The 21,203-nt window shown below is 33.7% G+C and overlaps 1 protein-coding gene across 1 annotated transcript in view; it reads right to left on the bottom strand.

The window, feature by feature from the left end:
• Positions 1 to 15,958: 15,958 nt before the first annotated feature.
• LOC127718228 (krev interaction trapped protein 1-like) overlaps positions 15,959 to 21,203 on the bottom strand; it is a 68,698-nt gene continuing 63,453 nt past the window's right edge. The window contains exons 14-17 of the mRNA XM_052224210.1: positions 20,974 to 21,109; positions 18,000 to 18,092; positions 17,633 to 17,695; positions 15,959 to 16,206 (exon numbers count right to left, since the gene is read on the bottom strand). Coding sequence (XP_052080170.1) covers positions 15,973 to 16,206; positions 17,633 to 17,695; positions 18,000 to 18,092; positions 20,974 to 21,109 — 526 coding nt within the window. The 3' untranslated portion in view covers positions 15,959 to 15,972. The remainder of the gene's footprint in view (positions 16,207 to 17,632; positions 17,696 to 17,999; positions 18,093 to 20,973; positions 21,110 to 21,203) is intronic.

Genomic DNA, 21,203 nt, shown 5'->3' with positions numbered 1-21,203 from the left:
CTTAGTTTAACAAAGGACCCGATGTGAAATGCATACAAAAGTTTTCTTTTTTAAGAATCACTGAATGGAATGAAACCAAACATGGCATGAATGTTCCTTATGAGGTGCTGACCAAGTGTTGTTACTTTGAAGCCGATCCATCATCCAAGATGGCCGCCATAGAGGGACTTAGTTTAACATAGGACCCTAAGGGAAATACTTACAAATGTCTTCTTTTAGAGAATCACTAAATGGAATGAAATAAAACATGGCATGAATGTTCCTTATGAGGTGCTGCCTAAGTGTTGTTACTTTTAAGCTGATCCATCATCCAAGATGGCCGCCAGAGAGGGACTTAGTTTAACATAGGACCCTATGGGAAATACATACAAATGTTTTCTATTAGAGAACCACTGAATGGAATGAAACCAAACATGGCATGAATGTTCTTAATGAGGTGCTGACCAAGTGTTGTTACTTTGTAGCCAATCAATCATCCAAGATGGCTACCAGCGGGGAACTTATTTTAACAAAGGACCCTATGTGAAATACATACAAAAGTTTTCTATTGAAGAATCACTGAATGGAATGAAACCAAACATGGCATGAGTGTTCCTTATGAGGTGCTGACCAAGTGTTGTTAAATTGTTGCAAATCCATCAACTAAGATGGCTGCCAACAGGGGGCTTAGTTTAACAAAGGACCCTATGGGAAATATATACAAATGTCTTCTTCTAGAAAACCGCTTAATGGATTGAAACCAAACATGGTATGAATGTTTCTTTTGAGGTGCTGACCAAATGTTGTTACTTTGTAGCTGATTTGTCATTGTCCTTATGAAGTCATTTTCTACAATTTCAATGAATTTAGTGGTAATTTCTGTAAACTTTACAAAAGTCTTCTGCTTTTGATTAAATTACGGGGCCAATATTCATGATATTAAACCAAATTTGGCCTCCATCATAATTAGGGTATCTGTTATGATTTTAATCTATTTTTACATGAGTTCCAAAACCAAAGTAGAATCAGGTGAGCCTCTAGTTTAAGTGTTGCATTGGGTAATTGTGTACTGTCTAAGTGCCATTACCCCATATCTGTTTTTTCACAATACTAAAGATTTGTGATACACCCCATACACTTAAATCACAGAATCATATAATTGTGTTTCGTATATCACCAGATGCGTATATGTCAACGTAATTGATACGATTGGAAACATACTCAGTCGAATAACAACGAGATTTGTTAATTTTGACCTGTATCGCTCATATTGTTACGATTCCTATATGTCATATCGACAAATGTTTCTCTTAGACAAGGATGATTATAGGCTTAAAATTCTTGTCCTGGATTTCTACATGTTGTTTCTTACAAATTTAAAATAACGATATGGTTCTTTGGCAATTCAAAGGGGATTTGAAATACCATACCCTTATACCTCAACAGAGAACATTGAATGACATTTCCAATTGAAAAAAACCAACTCATGATGCAATGAAACCCTCTTTGGAACTCAATTCAGAAAACAAGAGTACACATGCTAAAACAACCGGCTTACTTTACTGATCATTGTTATGTTGAAAACCTTTAAGATCCAGATCTTTATACTATAGTACCACATAAACCTGGGACTATTATACTATGGGTCAATATAATATGTCTCAGCATATCATAAACATTGTCCATGCTTCCTGACAATGAAGCCAATGCCAGACAACATCATATGTAACAAATATACTAGTAATTGACGCATTGCTTATATTTGAGAAGCGGACATAGTATTACGAAAACTTCAGGCCAAAGTCAGTTTAACGCAGCCATACGGACATATACATGTACCCCTTACAATAATTTTTTACACAACACTATGATTGATCTAATACTTATAGTATCTAACAAACGGACTTACAGCGTTCATTATCACTGAACTAGTATATATATTTGTTTAGGGGCCAGCTGAAGGACGCCTCCGGGTGCGAGAATTTCTCGCTGCATTGAAGACCTGTTGGTGACCTTCTGCTGTTGTCTGTTCTATGGTCGGGTTGTTGTCTCTTTGACACATTCCCCATTTCCATTCTCAATTTTATTAATCACGAAAAACTGACATTGACAAATGAAGCATGAAAACGAACATAAGGTCAGGTGACCCTCTCAGACAGTCATAACAATCATAATTTAGACAAAAGAAAGTTGACCTATTGCTTGTTGTATCTAAGAAACCGACCTAACTTGCCACGTGCCACCAAAACTTAACTCAGTTCACGTGATCACAACACGTGATCACAAAACCTAATAAAAATGTACGTTTACCACTCATAATTGAAAATATCCTTCAACAAAAAAAATATTTTTTAATCAGTCGCTGATCCACGAAGGCCAAAAGACATAGGACCGACAGACACTTAATAACATTCTTTATTAATTAATATAAAGCCATATACAATAAACAATTCACCAAAGTTTTATGCAAATTGGTTAAAGCATTTTTGAGTTAATGTCCGACATGTTGACAACGGACGGACAGACGGACAACGGTATACCATAATACGTCCCGTAAACGGGCAAATAAAAAGTATACACCTTAGTCGCACGACTGCCGCCAGTTAAGCCATTTATTGTGTATTTCGTCAACTTGGATTGTAAAATAGCAGAAAAAAATCGCTCTAGATCTTTAATGACATATGCAAATTTTGAGAAAGGAATGCAGTTCATTCGTAAGACTCTATATCTAGTAGAGGGAAAATATGTGTTTTTTTCTTATTATTACTACTGTTTTTACCAAAACAAATTATTTTTTGTTAAGATTTAATTGTTTATCAACTACCCCATTTAAGGAGAGATAACTCAGATAATCAAATTATATAAATGAATGTACAGTAAATTTACCTTTTTTGTTTTGTTGAAAGAAAACAAGTCCCCTGGACCCAATTTTTATATTTCTGAAAACACATTTCTAATGCTATCTGCTCATATATATTACGATAGTAGAGGGGCATTATGTTTTTCGGTCTGTGTGTCCGTTCGTTTGTCCATCTGTTCATCCGTCCATTCGTCCGTTCGTCCCTCTGTCCCAATTCAGGTTAAAGTTTTTGGTCGCTTCAGGTTAAAGTTTTTGGTCAAGGTAGTTTTTGATGAAGTTGAAGTCCAATCAACTTGAAACTTAGTACACATGTTCCCTATGTTATGATCTTTCTAATTTTAAAGCCAAATTAGAGTTTTGACCCCAATTTTATTGTCCACTGAACATAGAAAATGATAGTGTGAATGGGGCATCCGTGTACTATGGGCACATTCTTGTTTTTAAATTCTATCATTTAATTTTCTTTCTATTCACACAAAATTTGTTTTTTCCATGTATCATCTCTTCAAAATCTGACAATTTGCACAAAATGAAGCTTATAAAATGCTTTGTGACACATACGTTTTACAATATTTAAAAAAGGCTCAATATTTAAAACTACATATTGACAAAGAATTGCAGAATTTTACCTTTTTTTATTTACACTCCCCCATCCCACTACTCTCAGCATTCCAAAGTTTTGCATTGTCATATCCTTTGAGACAAAACATGGCAAGCTTAATACATAAGCAACAAAGACCAATTGTTTTTATGTTTGTGATTTGACACGGCCAGGGATCGAATAACATGAACAGTATTAGATGCTCACAGTTACTGAAAGCAAGATCAAAGCATTTAACCTGCCGACATGAAATAATATAGTTCTAATATCTTATAAGAGAAACGTTATAATCAGTACAGGAAGACACACTCTCGTGCAATACTCAAGATGAATAGGAAAAGATTTTCAATCAGGGAGAAACCTAAGCTTACTAAAAGTAACCCTACTGATGTTCATCCCAAGATGTAAACTGGTTCCATGTGTTTTATCTATTTGGGTCTGACATATATAATACAACAAGGGTGACTTAGATACCCTTATGTTACAAGGGTGAATCAGATACCCTTATGTTACAAGGGTGACTCAGATACCCTTATGTTACAAGGGTGACTCAGATACCCTTATGTTACAAGGGTGACTCAGATACCCTTATGTTACAAGGGTGACTCAGATACCCTTATGTTACAAGGGTGACTCAGATACCCTTATGTTACAAGGGATAGAACCAATTTACCCAAGATGAAGAACAGAGTTACAGTACGTAAACTGTCCTTCCTGTGCTTTTGGTTTTGTCAAGTCCATGTAGTCATTGTAGTGATTTTGTGTTGAGAGTTAACCACCATAGACCAAACCCCTGCTTTTCCAGCACAAATATTGTCAATATAAAAAACCATATAAAGGTTGTCACTTGTTGTTACAGATATTCCATCTCTTCTCTAAAATCTCCTTTACTGTGACCATACATTGTGCTTAATTTTTGTCGTTGGTTTGCAGTCTTATTGATGTATACCTGACATATCCATTTATTCATAAATTATCTTTGTTTTATTTTATCAACTTCTAGGTGTTTTTGTTAGCTATGTTGTTTGGTTGCTATCTGCTTAATGTATACCCCACAGCTTCATTTATTCATACTTATGTAAATAAATAGAAGAAAACAGCAACTAGGAGCTATTTTCCATTTTCACACAAGTTAAAACATTAATAAAAGCTGTTACAAAAATTTACACTGGCAATTTAAATAAATAAAACAATAAGATTTATAAAAATTTAATTGAAAAAGAACAACCTCTGATCAACAAATCACAGAAATCACATGGAAGGCAATATCACATCAATCAAAATATACACTCTTACAATTGGTTTATTTTAATCATGTGACTAATCACATGATAGAAAAGTTGCATAATTTATTCACAATTATTTCAGTCATGACACTATTCATACTGATCATATGGAACATGACAAAACACAACAATTAACCAACATTTTGTAAATAATGGTGATATTCAGTCACATGATTGATCACATGATAGACAAAAATAACATTCAATGAATTCATTTTAGCAGTTTATTCATACTGTATCACCATTGTTCACCTGATCTAGGCAAGTCACACAACACTTCATTTTCTGTTGATTTAGATTGTGAAACACATACTCAAATTGATAGCAAGAGATGAATAATACCAACAATTGGGAACAAGGTGAAATTTTGTGATATCATGCAGCTTTCATTGAAAAGTGCAAATGAAAATCTTTACATCTTAAACATAACTAACAAAATATATTTAAATAATCCCTGCAATATTTTATAAAAAAAATCATTCAGATTTTAATTGTTTATTGCATCATAATTGTAAAACCAAAAGCAAACACAAAGTATGAAAAGTCCAAACACGACATCTCTCTGTGACTTCATGACTTTGTGGATTTTTAATATTTTGATATCTAATTTTCACTTCATTGTTCATAAAATCTTTATTCTAAAGTTTACATTTTTTCAAACCTTTTAAACCATATTTGGGAAAATTTCTGAAAATGTGAAAAAATTCAGTCAAAAGAAATATGTCGATAGCGGAAAAAGCTGTTTGACAAACATTGAAAAAGTAGTCAGTAAATAATTGAGGAGACATACACCAATTGGTCTATCAAAGTCATGTTGCTGATCATCTCAAAGATCAGATCACATTTTTTTTCCATAATGTATACATTTGATCAATCCACTATCATAAATAAAATTCAAATAATGAAAAAATTATGACCATGAGGTTAAGGATGTTTGCTCCTTGGTTTTAAAATAACAAGCCTTTTTAAAGACTGTAATAAATGGATAGTACATAAATATAGGAGCTTAAAAAGCAGAAAAAATGAAAGGTCTGTGTCCTAGTTTTTGAGATATAATCATTTGAAAATTTGGCGGGAAATGATTCTCTTTGGAATTTTTATACATTTTACATTGGCACTTTTTTTGTTTCATAACAATGAAAAAATAACAAAGATTTTATAGGATTTTCAAAAATGGCCTTTTAAACTATATGTAATAAAATGTAAAAAAACACATTTGTCCCTAAATTCATTGTACAACTTAAAGATACCATAGATTGGGCAATAAGTGTTCAGGAAATAAAAATAAATTTTATATTTGATGAGTCACCATAGAAACAAAGCATTAAGAAATTAATACAATTTGTAAAAAATTCTTACTTTTCCTTGTTTTATTTAAAATTTTGTTGAGTCTATCTTTACTTTAACAAGAGTGCACATGCTGAAATGTCTCGCCTTCTTTACTAATCATTGATATTATGTTGATAGTTCTAAATATCAAGCTTTACTACAACTATCACATAAACTTAACATGATCCAAGAAAATGAGGTCAAGGTCATATAAACCAAACAAAAAATACATGTACACCTTACAATCATTCAATACACTAAATATAGTTGACCTATTGCCTATAGTTTCTAAGATACAGACCTAACCAAGAACTAAACATTGACTAATGAACAATGAAAACGAGGTCAAGGTCAGATGAACCATGCCAGGCAGACATGTACAGCTTGCAATCCTTCCATACAACAAATATAGTTGACTTATTGCTTATAGTAATAGAAAAACAGACCAAAACACAAAAACTTAACACTGAGCTATGAACCGTGAAAATGAGGTCAAGGTCAAATAAAACCGGCCAGACTGACATGTACATCATAAAATATTTCCATACACCAAATATAGTTGACCTATTGCATATAGTATTAGAAAAAAAGACCAAAACCCAAAAATTTTACATTGACCACTGAACCATGAAAATGAGGTCAAGGTCAGAAGACACCTGCCAGCTATACATGTACACCTTACAATCATTCCATACACCAAATATAGTAGACCTATTGCATACAGTATAAGAAAAACAGACCAAAACACAAAAACTTAACATTGACCAATGAACCATGAAAATAGGTCAAGGACAAATGACACCTGCCAGACAGACATGTACACCTTACAATCATTCCATACACCAAATATAGTTGACCAATGGCTTATAGTATTAGAAAAACAGACCAAAACACAAAAACTTAACATTGACCAATGAACCGTGAAAATGAGGTCAAGGTCAGATGAAACCTGCCAGACTGACATGTATCCCTTATAATCATTCCATACACCACATATAGCTGACCTACTGCTTGTAGTATCTGAGAAACGGACCTAATCACGTAACTTTAACCTTGATCACTGATCCATGAAATGAGGCTGAGGTCAGGTGAACCCTGTCTGATGGACATGTAGACGTTGCAAGGAACCCATATACCAAATATAGTTATCCTATTACTCATAATAAGTGAGAAATTTACATAACAAAAAATCTAAACTTTTTTTTCAAGCAGTCGCTGAACCATGAAAATAAGGTCAAGGACATTGGACATATGACAGACGGAAAGTTCGTAACATAAGGTATCTGCATACAAAGTATGAAGCATCCAGGTCTTCTACCTTCTGAAATATAAAGCTTTATACAAATAGTTTACGCCGCTGTCGCCACCGCCGCCGGATAGTAATACCTATGTCTCACTTTCTGCGACTTTCATCGCAGGCGAGACAAAAATCATGGCCACATCAGAATACAAATCATATTTGAAGAAATTATCCTACAACAAAGTCTTCTATAAAAAAAAAGTTCTGTTATTTTGTTGCAGTCAATATTTCCACCAAGAAATTAGGGAGGGAAAACTTCATTAAATCAGTTTTTCTCATTAATTATGTGCTATCATGATGTCATGTTTTTGTCTTATTCATTTACATTCCTTCATTTTATGCATTTTCCTTTATCATGAGGAAATTTGAAGTAGTTCCCCAAAACACCATTTTCCTGGCCTTAATGCCCCTTCTCTTTGAGTGTTCAACAAAAAAAAAATATCCTAGAGGATTGTACATTGTATGCAAAATTTGAGAAAATCATAAATTAAAGTATCCCTAAAATTATACTTTACCTAAAACTAGTCTTTGTAAGAATCAGGCACTTTAGAAGAATATCAAAACATGGCAGAAAAAAACCCACTGACCCAACCATCCTATTTTGAAGTTACCCTCATCCTCAGTTAGAAAAGGTAAGCTTTTTCGTTTCTGCGTGTCTGGTAATTCAAGAAATCTCTTGATAATTTTTGGTTAGAATGATAGCAAATTACGTAGTTAGCTCCCCTTAATTGTTAATTTCTAGTGCATTTCAGCCAAATTATATCTTGAATATCAGAACAGGAAAAGGAAATGAATGTTATATTCGTGAACCATTATACAATTTGAACTTAAATCAATGTCAACTTGAGTGGGTTTTTGTTTGTCAGGTTTTCACAACTACCTGATTCGTAGGCAGATTGGCACTTGAAAAATTTGTTCCCTCAAAAAGTGACATCGAATGATAAGCTGTTGAAGCTCATTGCAGTTATACATTTAGGGTGGTAGAATGATATTTATTTCATATAATGATATTCAAGAAAATACTACCCAGGAAAAAAAATTTATAAATCCATACATTGCTTGCTCATTTGAATAGAAATAGGAGGGTCTGGATGGGGTTTACAGAATAGAGTATAACAGGCAAAACAATTAAGAATAGAGAATAATGTGGTGCTAAAATATAAAGAATAGAAAATAATGAGCAATGTCCATTCAGAACAGAGGAAAACTGCATAAAAAAATAATGAATGGAGAAATGAAGACCCTCACATAACAAAGTCCATGTTTTGCTATGGGTACCCCAAAAATCATAAACACAAGTTTGCATGCTCAAGTTTAATATTGATCAGTGGAATAGTATATGGTATGGGTAAAAAGAAACCAATTTGATTCTTAATATATATGGACCTGCAGTTATTCTTGTTTGGTCTCACAATAGGATTTACAGGGGATCACTAACCTGAAGGACTTTTCTATCTAAACTTAATTTATGACTTATAATCACAACTTTTTAACTAGATCAAGATTTAACTTGTTTTGCCCTCTAATGTAGACAAAACACAAAAAAATCATATACATTTTGTAATAAAATTCTAACCTACTTTACTATTCATTAATAATGCAGAAATACATAAACTTTAAAAACATAAATTAGTCTGCCATTAAAATACCTATTATTACATAACTTGCTTTCATATGAAATACTATACACCGTCACTAACTGGGTTACGTTTCAATCTAGACTGGTTTTATTACTGAAGTATCAATTACTAGACATGTATATGAGATTTTACACCAGTGACTGAAAATAATATGGAGCACTACATGTACATCTAAAAAATATACAATTATTTTACCCTCTGTAATTTTAAGTCATTAAACTGACTGTAAACTGTAACTATATATACAACTGGATTTAAATGGTGCAATAGTTAACATTTTTTTGTCATCATATGAAGACAGGAGTAAGTTCGATAAGGGTCGATAAGGGTCATATTTGACCACGAATATTAAATCCATTGTTTCAAGATAAAAAAATTCCAAGTTGATGACAATACACATAAGAAAGTGAGACAGACCTTTTTTGTCATGCTTTTCTTATAAAGCGTTAACATTAACCACGCAAATAAGCTAAAAGTAGAGATTTTGGTGAAATTTGACAAAATAGTCTGATTTAAACCAAATTTAGGTCTAGGAAACATAGAGCGCATGCATTGACAACCTTAATATACAAGTTTGGTGTGTAAAATATTATACTGAAATATCTTTTTTTGTCGATGCATGCACTTTATGTTTCCTGTCTTAAAAATCAAAAGAAATTGACCTATTTTTATTGAATTTTTATGGGAAATCAAAATGTGTGCTATTTGTGACGTCATGAAAAGAATGCTAATGCATAATTTTTCTAAAAAAGATGCATTTCCTATCTCGTCATTCATTTACCTATGATTCATTGATATATTGGTAAAAAAAAAACCAATTTGAAATTTTAGATAGAAATAGGACCATATAAGGAGGGTAGTAATGGGGGTACCTTCATGAAGAATAACAGTAAAAATTCTTGATAAATGATGTTAACGGTAATTTTTGGTGCATTACGATAAAATGTACACTTTCTTTTAGACGATAAAAAAATCGACTGATTTTGACGAATCATGTTAAATTTTTTCCAAAAATAACGGTAACAATAATTATTTGAGACCTCTGACGATTCGCGATAAGGATATTTTGATGAATCACGGTTAAATTTTAACCAATTTGAAGCTAACGGTAGCCGAAAATGACCGTTTGACGCCTAACAGTTAATGGCATTCCTACCCTCTATTAGGGCCTTATCCAACTTACTCCTTTGATTTATTCATCATCCAATCATCTTTTGGTTGTGGTGTTTTTCGGTTGGGGTGGAGGGTATGGGGATGGGTTTATCTCCATACAAATTTTTTCAACTTTTAATCACTAACAATCTATTTTTTCAATCACATTGCCTCTATTTCTCTAGAAAAAATGTGCAAGAATAATTTCTCATTGGAGTAAGATAGTATAACAATTTAAGATATGAATTGTGTCGGATAGAAATTGACCTTATTCAAGTACACACACATATACATGTACATGACTTTGATTGATTTTGGAACATTCAAATACGAAATGAAAGATGAATGTTAGTCTGTTTTTTAGGGTTATTATATCAACTCAATTTTCACAGTTACAGACTTTGCATAGAGTTTTTTTTCAATCCAAAATAGGTCAGCAGACGTATTGATATATTTATCTACTAAAGGTCCATTTCCATCCAACGTAGCTCCTATTTTATTTTTTTCTCACAAAATTCTATTTAAGCTGTTGTTGTTATAGCTACACCTAAAATTTACCAATTTCCTAAAAACTACAAAAATCACTGCATCACAGGCTTCTGACTTGGGACAGGCACATAAACAGTTTAACATGTTTGTGGGTGCTCCACTCTACCTAACTGCATGGGGACAGTGGTGTAACAGCACAACATAAGAACTAACTGGAAAAATAAAATACATTGCATATTCCCAAATGTTTCCATCCATTTCTTGCATTGAAAGAGTGGTCTTTCTTCTGACAGTTGTTTAACTTCCTGCGGCAAATATAAGATAATTATTCAGGATGAAAGCATCATTCTGAGGTACAAATACACAATGCTTTGTACTAAACAGATGCGAGCGTAAAATTTTTAATGATTAATTGATCGATGTTTGCTTTACGGCCCATCATCGCAAAAAGTCTATATTAAGGCAAGAGTTATTTCAAATATTTTAACAAAAAGCAGTTTTAAAAATCAGACAAAAGGTCTTTCAATATACTAAAATGTAGTTTAAAGAGAAATTACTTATTTACAAATAAAATTCAACAATAAGATAGTGTGATGAAAATTACAAAAAAGATCAAAACAAAAAAACAAAAACACAAACAGAAAGACATATACATTTTTTTTTTCAAATCTGAGATAAAAAATAAATAAGCCTATTGTTAGCAATGAATATCAAAAATAATAAGTTTATTCCAATAAATCTGATGACTAGTTTTGAACACAGAGGCAGCCTTAAATGTAACTAGAGGCTCTCAAGAGCCTGTGTCGCTCACCTGATTCTACTTTGGTTTTGGAAATCATGTAAAAATAGATTAAAATCATAACAGATACCCTAATAATGAGTGAGGCCAAATTTGGTTTAATATTGGTCCTGTAATTTAATAAAAAATCCTGGTGGCCATCTTGAACAGTAAATCAGCAACAAAGTAGCAACACTTAATCAGCACCTCATAAGAAACATTTATGCCATGTTTTGGTTTCATTCCATTCAGTGCACCTCTAGAAGAAGCATTTGTATGTATTTCCCATAGGGTCTTATGTTAAAGGAAGTCCCCCCATTGGCGGCCATCATGGATGAAGGATCAGCTTCAAAGTAACAAAAATTAGTCAGCACCTCATAAGGAACATTCATGCCATGTTTGGTTCAATCCATTCAGTATGTGGTTCTCTAAAAGAAGACATTTGTATGTATTGTCCATAGGGTCCTTTGTTAAACATTGTCCCCATCTGGCAGCCATCATAGATGAAGGATCAGCTTCAAAGTAACAACACTTGGTCAGCACCTCGAAAGGAACATGCATGCCATGTTTGGTTTCATTCCATTCAATGGTTCTCTAAAAGAAAACATTTGTACGTATTTCTCATAGGGTCCTATGTTAAACTAAGTCCTCCGCTGGCGGCCATCTTAGATTATGGATCGGCTTCATAGTAACAACACTTGGTCAGCACCTCATAAGGAACATTCATGCCATGTTTGGTTTCATTCCATTCAGTGGTTCTCTAAAAGAAAACATTTGTATGTATTTCCCATAGGATCCTATGTTAAACTAAGTCCCCCGCTGGCTGCCATCTTGGATGATGGATCGGCTTCAAAGTAACAACACTTGGTCAGCACCTCATAAGGAACATTCTTGCCATGTTTGGTTTCATTCCATTCAATGGTTCTCTAAAAGAAGACGTTTGTATGTATTTCCCATAGGGTCCCATGTTAAACTAAGTCCCCCGCTGGCGGCCATCTTGGATTATGGATCGGCTTCAAAGTAACAACACTCGGTCAGCACCTCATAAGGAACATTCATGCCATGTTTGGTTTCATTGCATTCAGTGGTTCTCTAAAAGAAAACATTTGTATGTATTTCCCATAGGATCCTATGTTAAACTAAGTCCCCCGCTGGTTGCCATCTTGGATGATGGATCGGCTTCAAAGTAACAACACTTGGTCAGCACCTCATAAGGAACATTCTTGCCATGTTTGGTTTCATTCCATTCAGTGGTTCTCTAAAAGAAGACATTTGTATGTATTTCTCATAGGGTCCTATGTTAAACTAAGTCCCTCACTGGCGGCCATTTTGGATGATGGAACGGCTACAAAGTAACAACACTTGGTCAGCACCTTGTAAGTAACATTCATGCTATGTTTTGTTTCATTCCATTCAGTGGTTCTCTAAAAGAAGTCATTTGTATGCATTTCCCATAGGGTCCTATGTTAAACTAAGTCCCCCGCTGGCGGCCATCTTGGATGATGGATCGGCTACAAAGTAACAACACTTGGTCAGCACCTCCTAATGAACATTCATGCTATGTTTTGTTTCATTCCATTCAGTGGTTCTCTAAAAGAAGTCATTTGTATGCCTTTCCCACAGGGTCCTATGTTAAACTATGTCCCTCGCTGGCGGCCATTTTGGATGATGGAATGGCTACAAAGTAACAACACTTGGTCAGCACCTTGTCAGGAACATTCATGCTATGTTTTGTTTCATTCCATTCAGTGGTTCTCTAAAAGAAGTCATTTGTATGCATTTCCCATAGGGTCCTATGTTAAACTAAGTCCCCTGCTGGCAGCCATCTTGGATGATGGATCAACTACAAAGTAACAACACTTGGTCAGCACCTCCTAATGAACATTCATGCTATGTTTTGTTTCATTCCATTCAGTGGTTCTCTAAAAGAAGACATTTGTATGCATTTCCCATAGGGTCCTATGTTAAACTAAGTCCCCCGCTGGCTGCCATCTTGGATTATGGATCGGCTTCAAAGTAACAACACTCGGTCAGCACCTCATAAGAAACATTCATGCCATGTTTGGTTTCATTCCATTCAGTGGTTCTCTAAAAGAAGTCATTTGTATGCATTTCCCATAGGCTCCTATGTTAAACTAAGTCCCCCGCTGGCGGCAAATTGGATGATGGATCGGCTACAAAGTAACAACACTTGGTCAGCACCTCATAAGGAACATTCATGCCATGTTTGGTTTCATTCCATTCAGTGGTTCTCTAGAAGAAGTTCAAAATGTAAAAAGTTTACGCCGACGACGGACGACGCCGGACGACGCCGGACGACGGACGACGGACGCCAAGTGATGAGAAAAGCTCACTTGGCCCTTCGGGCCAGGTGAGCTAAAAAAGTATATCTATAGATTGTGAATAAAAAATCTTGTCAAAGTTGCAGTATATTCATAAAAAAAAAAAAACATTTTGTTAATCTCCATTTGTCTCATAGTCATAAGAATTCTTAAATAAATGCCTTTTGGTAACATTATTTAATGTTAATTTAATAAATTCAAGACATGTTGAGACAATCTGAGGAAAGAATTTGTTACTTCAGAAAATATGTTGGTTGGGGGGCATTTTGGATCCATCCTTTTAAATGGAAAACCTTTAATACAATGGTTTAAAGTAACAAATATGTAACTTTCTGAACTAATTTAGCAGTACAAATGCATGTTATAAAGACTGTTTCTTCATTTTAAAAAGGATATTCTAAAAATAAGCAAATATGAATACCTTTTAAAATCTAGCTTCCACTAAAAAATCCCTGAAGGCACTACACATTAATGAAAGGCCAAACAAATTAAACATTTCGTTCATCAAACCTTTTTGAAAAGAAAATAAGTTTTAAGCAATAAAAAATCAAATTTTTCACAAAAATTTCAGAAACATTGACTTTTAAAATCTTCCTTCCACTAATAAATTCCTGAAGGCACTACACATTAATGAAAGGCCAAACAAAATAAAGAGTTTGTTTATCAAATTTTATGAAAAGAAAATAAGTTTTAAGTGTAAATAAACTGTTAACACAAAGATATGTCTCGCCTTTTTGTACTTTTGATAATGCAAATGTTGAAATTAAAATAGCAATATTTTAACATGTAAGTTATGCAAATATTCAAAGTCAATGAACCATGACTGAAGGTACATGGCAAAACAATCTCCATGGAAATTAGATGTGCCAATGCTAATACAACTGCATACCAAATACCATAGACTTATCATAAGTCGTTCCCTTTCAACAAACCTAAACACAAACATTGACTTGTAAACTATGTAAAAGTTTCAAAGTCAATGAACCATGAGGGAGTGGGGCTATATCTCCATGGAAACGAGACTTGCAAATGCCAATAAATTTGCATACCAAATATCATTGACTTAACATTAGCGGTTCATCTTAAACTGATCTAATCACAAACTAATACATGTAAACTAATCAAAAGTTTCAAAGTCTATAGACCATGACTGAGGGGGCGGGACCAAATATTCACCGTGGAAATGAGATATGCCAATACTTATACAACTGCATACCAAATATCATTGACCTACCAATAGTGGTTCCCCTTGAACTGACCTAATCACAAACTAATACATGTAAACTAAGCAAAAGTTTTAAAGTCAATAGACCATGACTGAGGGGGTCGGAGCCAAATAGTCTCCATGGAAATAAGATATGCCAATGCTTATACAACTGCATACCAAATATCAAGGACTTACCACTAGTGGTTCCCCATAAACTGACCTAATCACAAACTAATACATGTAAACTAAGCAAAAGTTTCAAAGTCAATAGACCATGACTGAGGGTGCAGGGCCAAATAGTCTCCATGGAAATGAGATGTGCCAGTGCTAATACAACTGCATACCAAATATCATTGACCAACCACTAGTGGTTCACCTTAAACTAGACCTAATCACAAACTAATGCATTGTTGACGCCACTGCCGCCGCTGGAAACAGCATACCTATGTCTCGCTTTTTGACTCCATCAAGGCGAGGCAAAAATCAAGTTTTTCATAAAAATTTCAGAAGCATGGAAAAATAAGCTGAACAGCAGTAATTTTTCTGAGGAAAAGTGATGATTTGTTTTATACTGTAAACTCATAAATTATTGTGTGCATTACTTACTTCAATTTTTGAAGAATGGACAAAAAAGCCAAATTAATCATTGCTATTTCAGGAAAATCTGCATATAGATATATGTATCAGATATTAGAATGTGAGTTCTTATTATTGCGATACTCACCCAGTTGCATTATTCACATTAATAAAAATCTCACAATAATTTCCAAATTTACAGTAAAAAGATGTGGATGAGCAGTTAAAAAAGTCAGATATCATTTAAACAGAGTGGGTAGATATTATTTGTCAGATCTGGAGATCATGGTACATGAATAAAAAAATTGTGATTTCTTTGTTTTGATGACCATTGAGCAAAAACTATATCCAGTAAGCACTGCCACCTATGCTATGTACAAATATGTTATCAGCCTTCCATTTCTATAAATATCAATTCCTACAGCATCCTGTGCTATGAATTCATCCCACCATATCGAATTTCAACTTGTCTGTCCTTGATAGCATGAATTTCTGATAATTTTTCAATTAGTCTCTCAATTAACCCAGCCTGTTTAGTCCGTATTGTTAATTGTCGTGGAATATTTCGGTCTGTTCGACTTTCAAATCGTATCACATTTACTTCCAACCTATTGGCTTCTGGAAGTTTGCAGCTGATTTCAGAATATTTGAAACTATGTAACATTACCTGAAAACAGATACAGAAAACATTGATAAGGAGGGCTAGCTGTTTTGCGACAGCTGCTGTGGTAATAATAAAAAAAGAAGACAAATTATTATTCAGCAATACTGTGGAAGTGCTTATTTCGCTGGTATCAAGTTTAGTGGCTTGTGAACATATCCTTGAGTGGTAGGATTTTTATTTCATAGTTTTTAGATTAACACATCTAAATGCTATGGAAAATATGTATTTACTGTGTGATTAATTTTGAGATGGGAGGGTACCACAGAACCCATGAAAATAGTTACCACAACAATCAATATAACTTTCACTGATTTAGCAGAACTTTTTAAGTACTTAATTTAACAATTTTAAACCACTTTTTATTATTCTTTCATTAAAAACATTCTAATAATAAAATGTTGACACAGAGATATGTTTCTACCGAATAATCCCCATGAAAATGAGAAGTACCAGCTTAAGATTGATAGAATGATGATTGTAGAATGGCAAGTGGCAAATATTACATGAATATTCATTTCAGTAAAAAGTTATTGTTATATGAATATACCCTGCCTTGTACTGAGCAGCAAACCATGCCATCCTACCCAGATACATTTTTGAACTATAAGCAAAGTAGTTTTTGTTTTTCTACCCCACAGACATATATTGCCTTAGCAGGATTTGGCACAAGATTTCTTAATTTTTCGGTTTTTATTGCTTTTAAAACTATTCTTTGATTTGGCCTTCCGGCTGTTTTGATTTGAGTGCCACTAATCAGTCTAATGGATGTACTTAGGTGAGGTTTAGGAATTTTTGTCAATTGTTCGGACTCCTTGATTTTTTTCCTACGATACAGGGTAAAATATTTTGCCCCATAACACCCATTTTTCTTTTCATATAAGACTTCAATAGCTCTTAAGAGATCATTTACTAAAATTTAAGCAGATTCTAGATTTCTTTTCTTTCGATTTGAGACCCAAATAATACCAATGCAAATATAAGGTAAAAGTCCGAGTCAGCCTTTTCCTGCCATTTTTAAAAAAATAAATATCTCGAAAAGGAGCTCCATAACCTATCAATATTCTAAGCTTATTTTGTTCCTTAACTAATGCTCTTCTGACTTAAAGTAGCAATTTTAAATTCTAGATTTTTTAAATTTCACCAAAGTACACCCTTATGTAGAGAAAATATGCATCTGGAGTCTGGTCCACCAAATTTAAAGTCTAGAATCTTTGATGAGTTCATGGTCTTATTACTAAATGCTAAGTGTTTAAATAAAACTGCAGCAGATGCCAATTTAAAATCATTGGTTTGTCCGAGCATCATCCAGCACTCAAGAAGTCCTCACTGTCATCAGGCCACAACTTTTGTTGATTTTTTCATAATAAAACTATTCCCTTCAACTTTTATCTCAAAAGCTTAATATTTATACATTTTTTAAGTAACTTACCCTTGTTTGAGAGTTTATGACATGGATACCAACATCGTTGACACCAATATGGCACATACTACCCTAAAATGACCAATCAAAATGCTGTAAAAAAAGGGTTGCTTCCTCCCTGAGAAATTCTCATTACTATGCGCAGGCTCTTTCAAATTTATGTATTATTGAAGCTTACATTCCACTTGAGATTTAAAACAGAAAAAATACTAACAGTTAGAGAACAACAGGCACATCAAGATATTTGTTTGATATCTTAGCAAATTACAATTTTAAAAACAAACAGGCCTATAAACTCTTCTTTGTGGATTTAACAAACTTTTAAATGTAACTCATAGTCTACCAATATCGACAAATTAAACTTGTCTATTTTTACCTTGACCTGGGGTACCAGTAGTGTACCAGTAAAGAAAGCAGATCCATAAACAGTCAGGTTTCTGCAGAACTTCAGAAACTGCTGTTTTAAAATCTGAAAAAAAACGAACAAAATCTAAATTATCCTTATCTTACATAATGGTAAATTTTACATGTTAAAATTGTGATTCCAAAAAATGTTGAATAAAAATTTAAATCTGACCTTAGAATAGGCTTCTGTAATTAGGGCAAAATAAAATGAAATCGTGAACAATCTTGGAAAGATGACATAATTTGAGAATGGCCTTATTAGGAAGATAAAATTGTACTTATTTTTCTGTATTTTCTTTAATGGATGTTAATGTACGTACAAATATTATTTACTACTCAATGGGAGATAACTCTACAGTAAAAAAATCTTCATATTCCAAAAGTTTTTTTTTATCAAAAGAACAAAGATTGCAGCCACAATAAAGGGGACAAAAGTTCAATAATTTTCAGAGAAGCCTATAGAAACATGCATGGTTCACCTATACAAACAAGTGATATAATGGGCTATGGGAGATAACTCCACTGGAACAAAAATAATGAACTTAAATATAAACTGTTATCACAGAGATATGTCTCGCCTTTTTGTAATTTTGATAATGCAAATGTTGAAATTAAAATAGCAATACTTTAACATGTAAGTAATGCAAATATTCAAAGTCGATGAACCATGACTGAAGGTACATGGCTAAACAATCTCCATGGAATGAGATGTGCCAATGCTAATACAACTGCATACCAAATACCATTGACTTATTATTATAAGTCGTTCCCTTTAAACAAACCTAAACACAAACATTAACTTGTAAACTATGTAAAAAATTCAAAGTCAATGAACCATGATCAGGGGTTGGGCTATATAATCTCCATGGAAACAATACTTGCAAATGTCAATAAATTTGCATACCAAATATCAATGACTTAACATTAGCAGTTCATCTTAAACTGATCTAATCACAAACTTATACATGTAAACTAAGCAAAAGTTTCAAAGTAAATAGACCATGACTGAGGGGGCGGGGCCAAATATTCTCCATGGAAATGAGATGTGCTAATGCTTATACAACTGAACACCAATTAACATTGGCCTACCACTAATGGTTCCCCTTGAACTGACCTAATCACAAACTAATACATGTAAACTTAGCAAAATTTTCAAAGTCTATAGACCATGACTAAGGGGGCGGAGCCAAATAATTTCCATGGAAATGAGATATGCCCATGCTTATACAACTGCATACCAAATATCATTGACCTACCACTAGTGGTTCCCCATAAATTGACTTAATCACAAACTAATACATGTTAACTATGAAAAGTTTAAAAGTCAATAGACCTTGACTGAGGGGGCAGGGCCAAATAATCTCCATGGTAATGAGATGTGATAATGCTAATACAACTGCATACCAAATATCATTGACCTACCACTAGTGATTCACCATGAACTAGACCTAATCACAAACTAATACATTGTTGACGCTGCCGTCGCCGGAAACAGCATACCTATGTCTTGCTTTTTGACTCTGTCAAGGCGAGACAAAAACTAGACAGAACAAGTGAAACTGCGAGCTACTGCTCACTGATGATACCCCCAGCCCAAATACTTGACGGTAAACAGGAAGTTGTTGAGTGATGAATCTGAAAATGCATCACACGGTATAGCTGACTTATATAAACACTGAAACCAAATTTCAGAAATCCTTGTAATGTAGTTCTTGAGAAAAATGTGACGAAAATTTTCAACTTGTATGTGTTGTGTAAAATGATGCAAGTGTTCGGTAAACAGGAAGTTGTTGAGTGATCAATCTGAAAATGCATCACACGGTATAGCTGACTTATATAAACCCTGAAACCAAATTTCAGAAATCCTTGTATTGTAGTTCTTGAGAAAGATGTGACGAAAAATGTTCATGGGACGGATGGACGGACTGACAGACTGACAGACTGATGGATGGACGGATGGATGGATGGATGGACGGATGGATGGATGGATGGACAGACAGAGGTAAAACAGTATACCCCCACTTTTTAAAAGCGGGGGTATAATAACAAAATTAATGCTGCTAGCCTTAAACAACCATTTCAACCTCTGGTAGTTCACATTTTGTTAGGACAGGCAACTATGGTAAAATATATATAGATTCTACCACTGCATCAAGTCAGATACTATATTTCTCCACTCTGGACAGTTGAATTTTGAAATTTAAAATTTAACTGTCTAGAGTGGAGAAATATTGTATTGCACAAGATTTGGTGGAGGAGTCTGTTTCTCTAATGATTTTTAGACAATATGCAGACAAACTTAATCCTTTTTTTCCAATGATTCACCAAAAAAATATGTATTCTTTCTATGTGACGTCATCAGACATGGTCGCCTTTTTTCCTGCATCACAATCACAAGCAAGAAAATTTGATGTCATACTGTAAATTCAGAAATTATTGCGTACATTTATTATTGCGATTTTTGAAGAATGGACAAAAATGTGAGATTAATTATTGCAATTTCAAGATAATCTGCATAAAGACATATGTATCAGATATCAGAATGCGAGTTCTTATTATTGATATCCTCATCCAGTCGCATTATTCGCAATAATAAAACCTCGCAATAATTTCTTAATCAACAGTATTAAATTGAATTTTGACCAATGACGTACTGACCACACTTTGATTAAATAAAAATAATCAACAGGTCAGGAAAATGATAAATCGGCTAAGTAAAGAAAAATCTCTTTATCCTACATCTTGGCCCTAAATGTTTGTAGGAATGAAACCAAATGCAGATATAGCCAGCTTTTACATTTCATTAACAAATATGTCATAGATTATTTACTTAGAAATTCATTGATGGTGTTATCAAATGATTCAGATATAACATTTCTATCATTATCTTGAGTAGGATCAATTGGGCTTTAGATTTAAGGTTCACAACTAGTATTAAAACATACCATATCCACTTGCACATGAGAAGGACCTTCAAGCATGCTTTTCCCTACATCCTTATAATGGCGGAATACATTGGAGGACCATGCATGACTCTTTCCTTTCATCATTTGTTCTGGTACCATTGACTGCAAGTTTTTACTGAAAACAGAAATATTAAACCAGTTTTAAAATTTTAAAGTTTTTAATTCACAGCTAGTCATCTTTAAGAATTTTCACCTATACTTATTGAGTT

The sequence above is a fragment of the Mytilus californianus genome, unplaced genomic scaffold, assembly GCF_021869535.1.
Source record: "Mytilus californianus isolate M0D057914Y unplaced genomic scaffold, xbMytCali1.0.p SCAF_10, whole genome shotgun sequence".
Lineage (NCBI taxonomy): Eukaryota > Metazoa > Mollusca > Bivalvia > Mytilida > Mytilidae > Mytilus > Mytilus californianus.
This window is presented reverse-complemented; position numbering and strand designations above follow the sequence as displayed.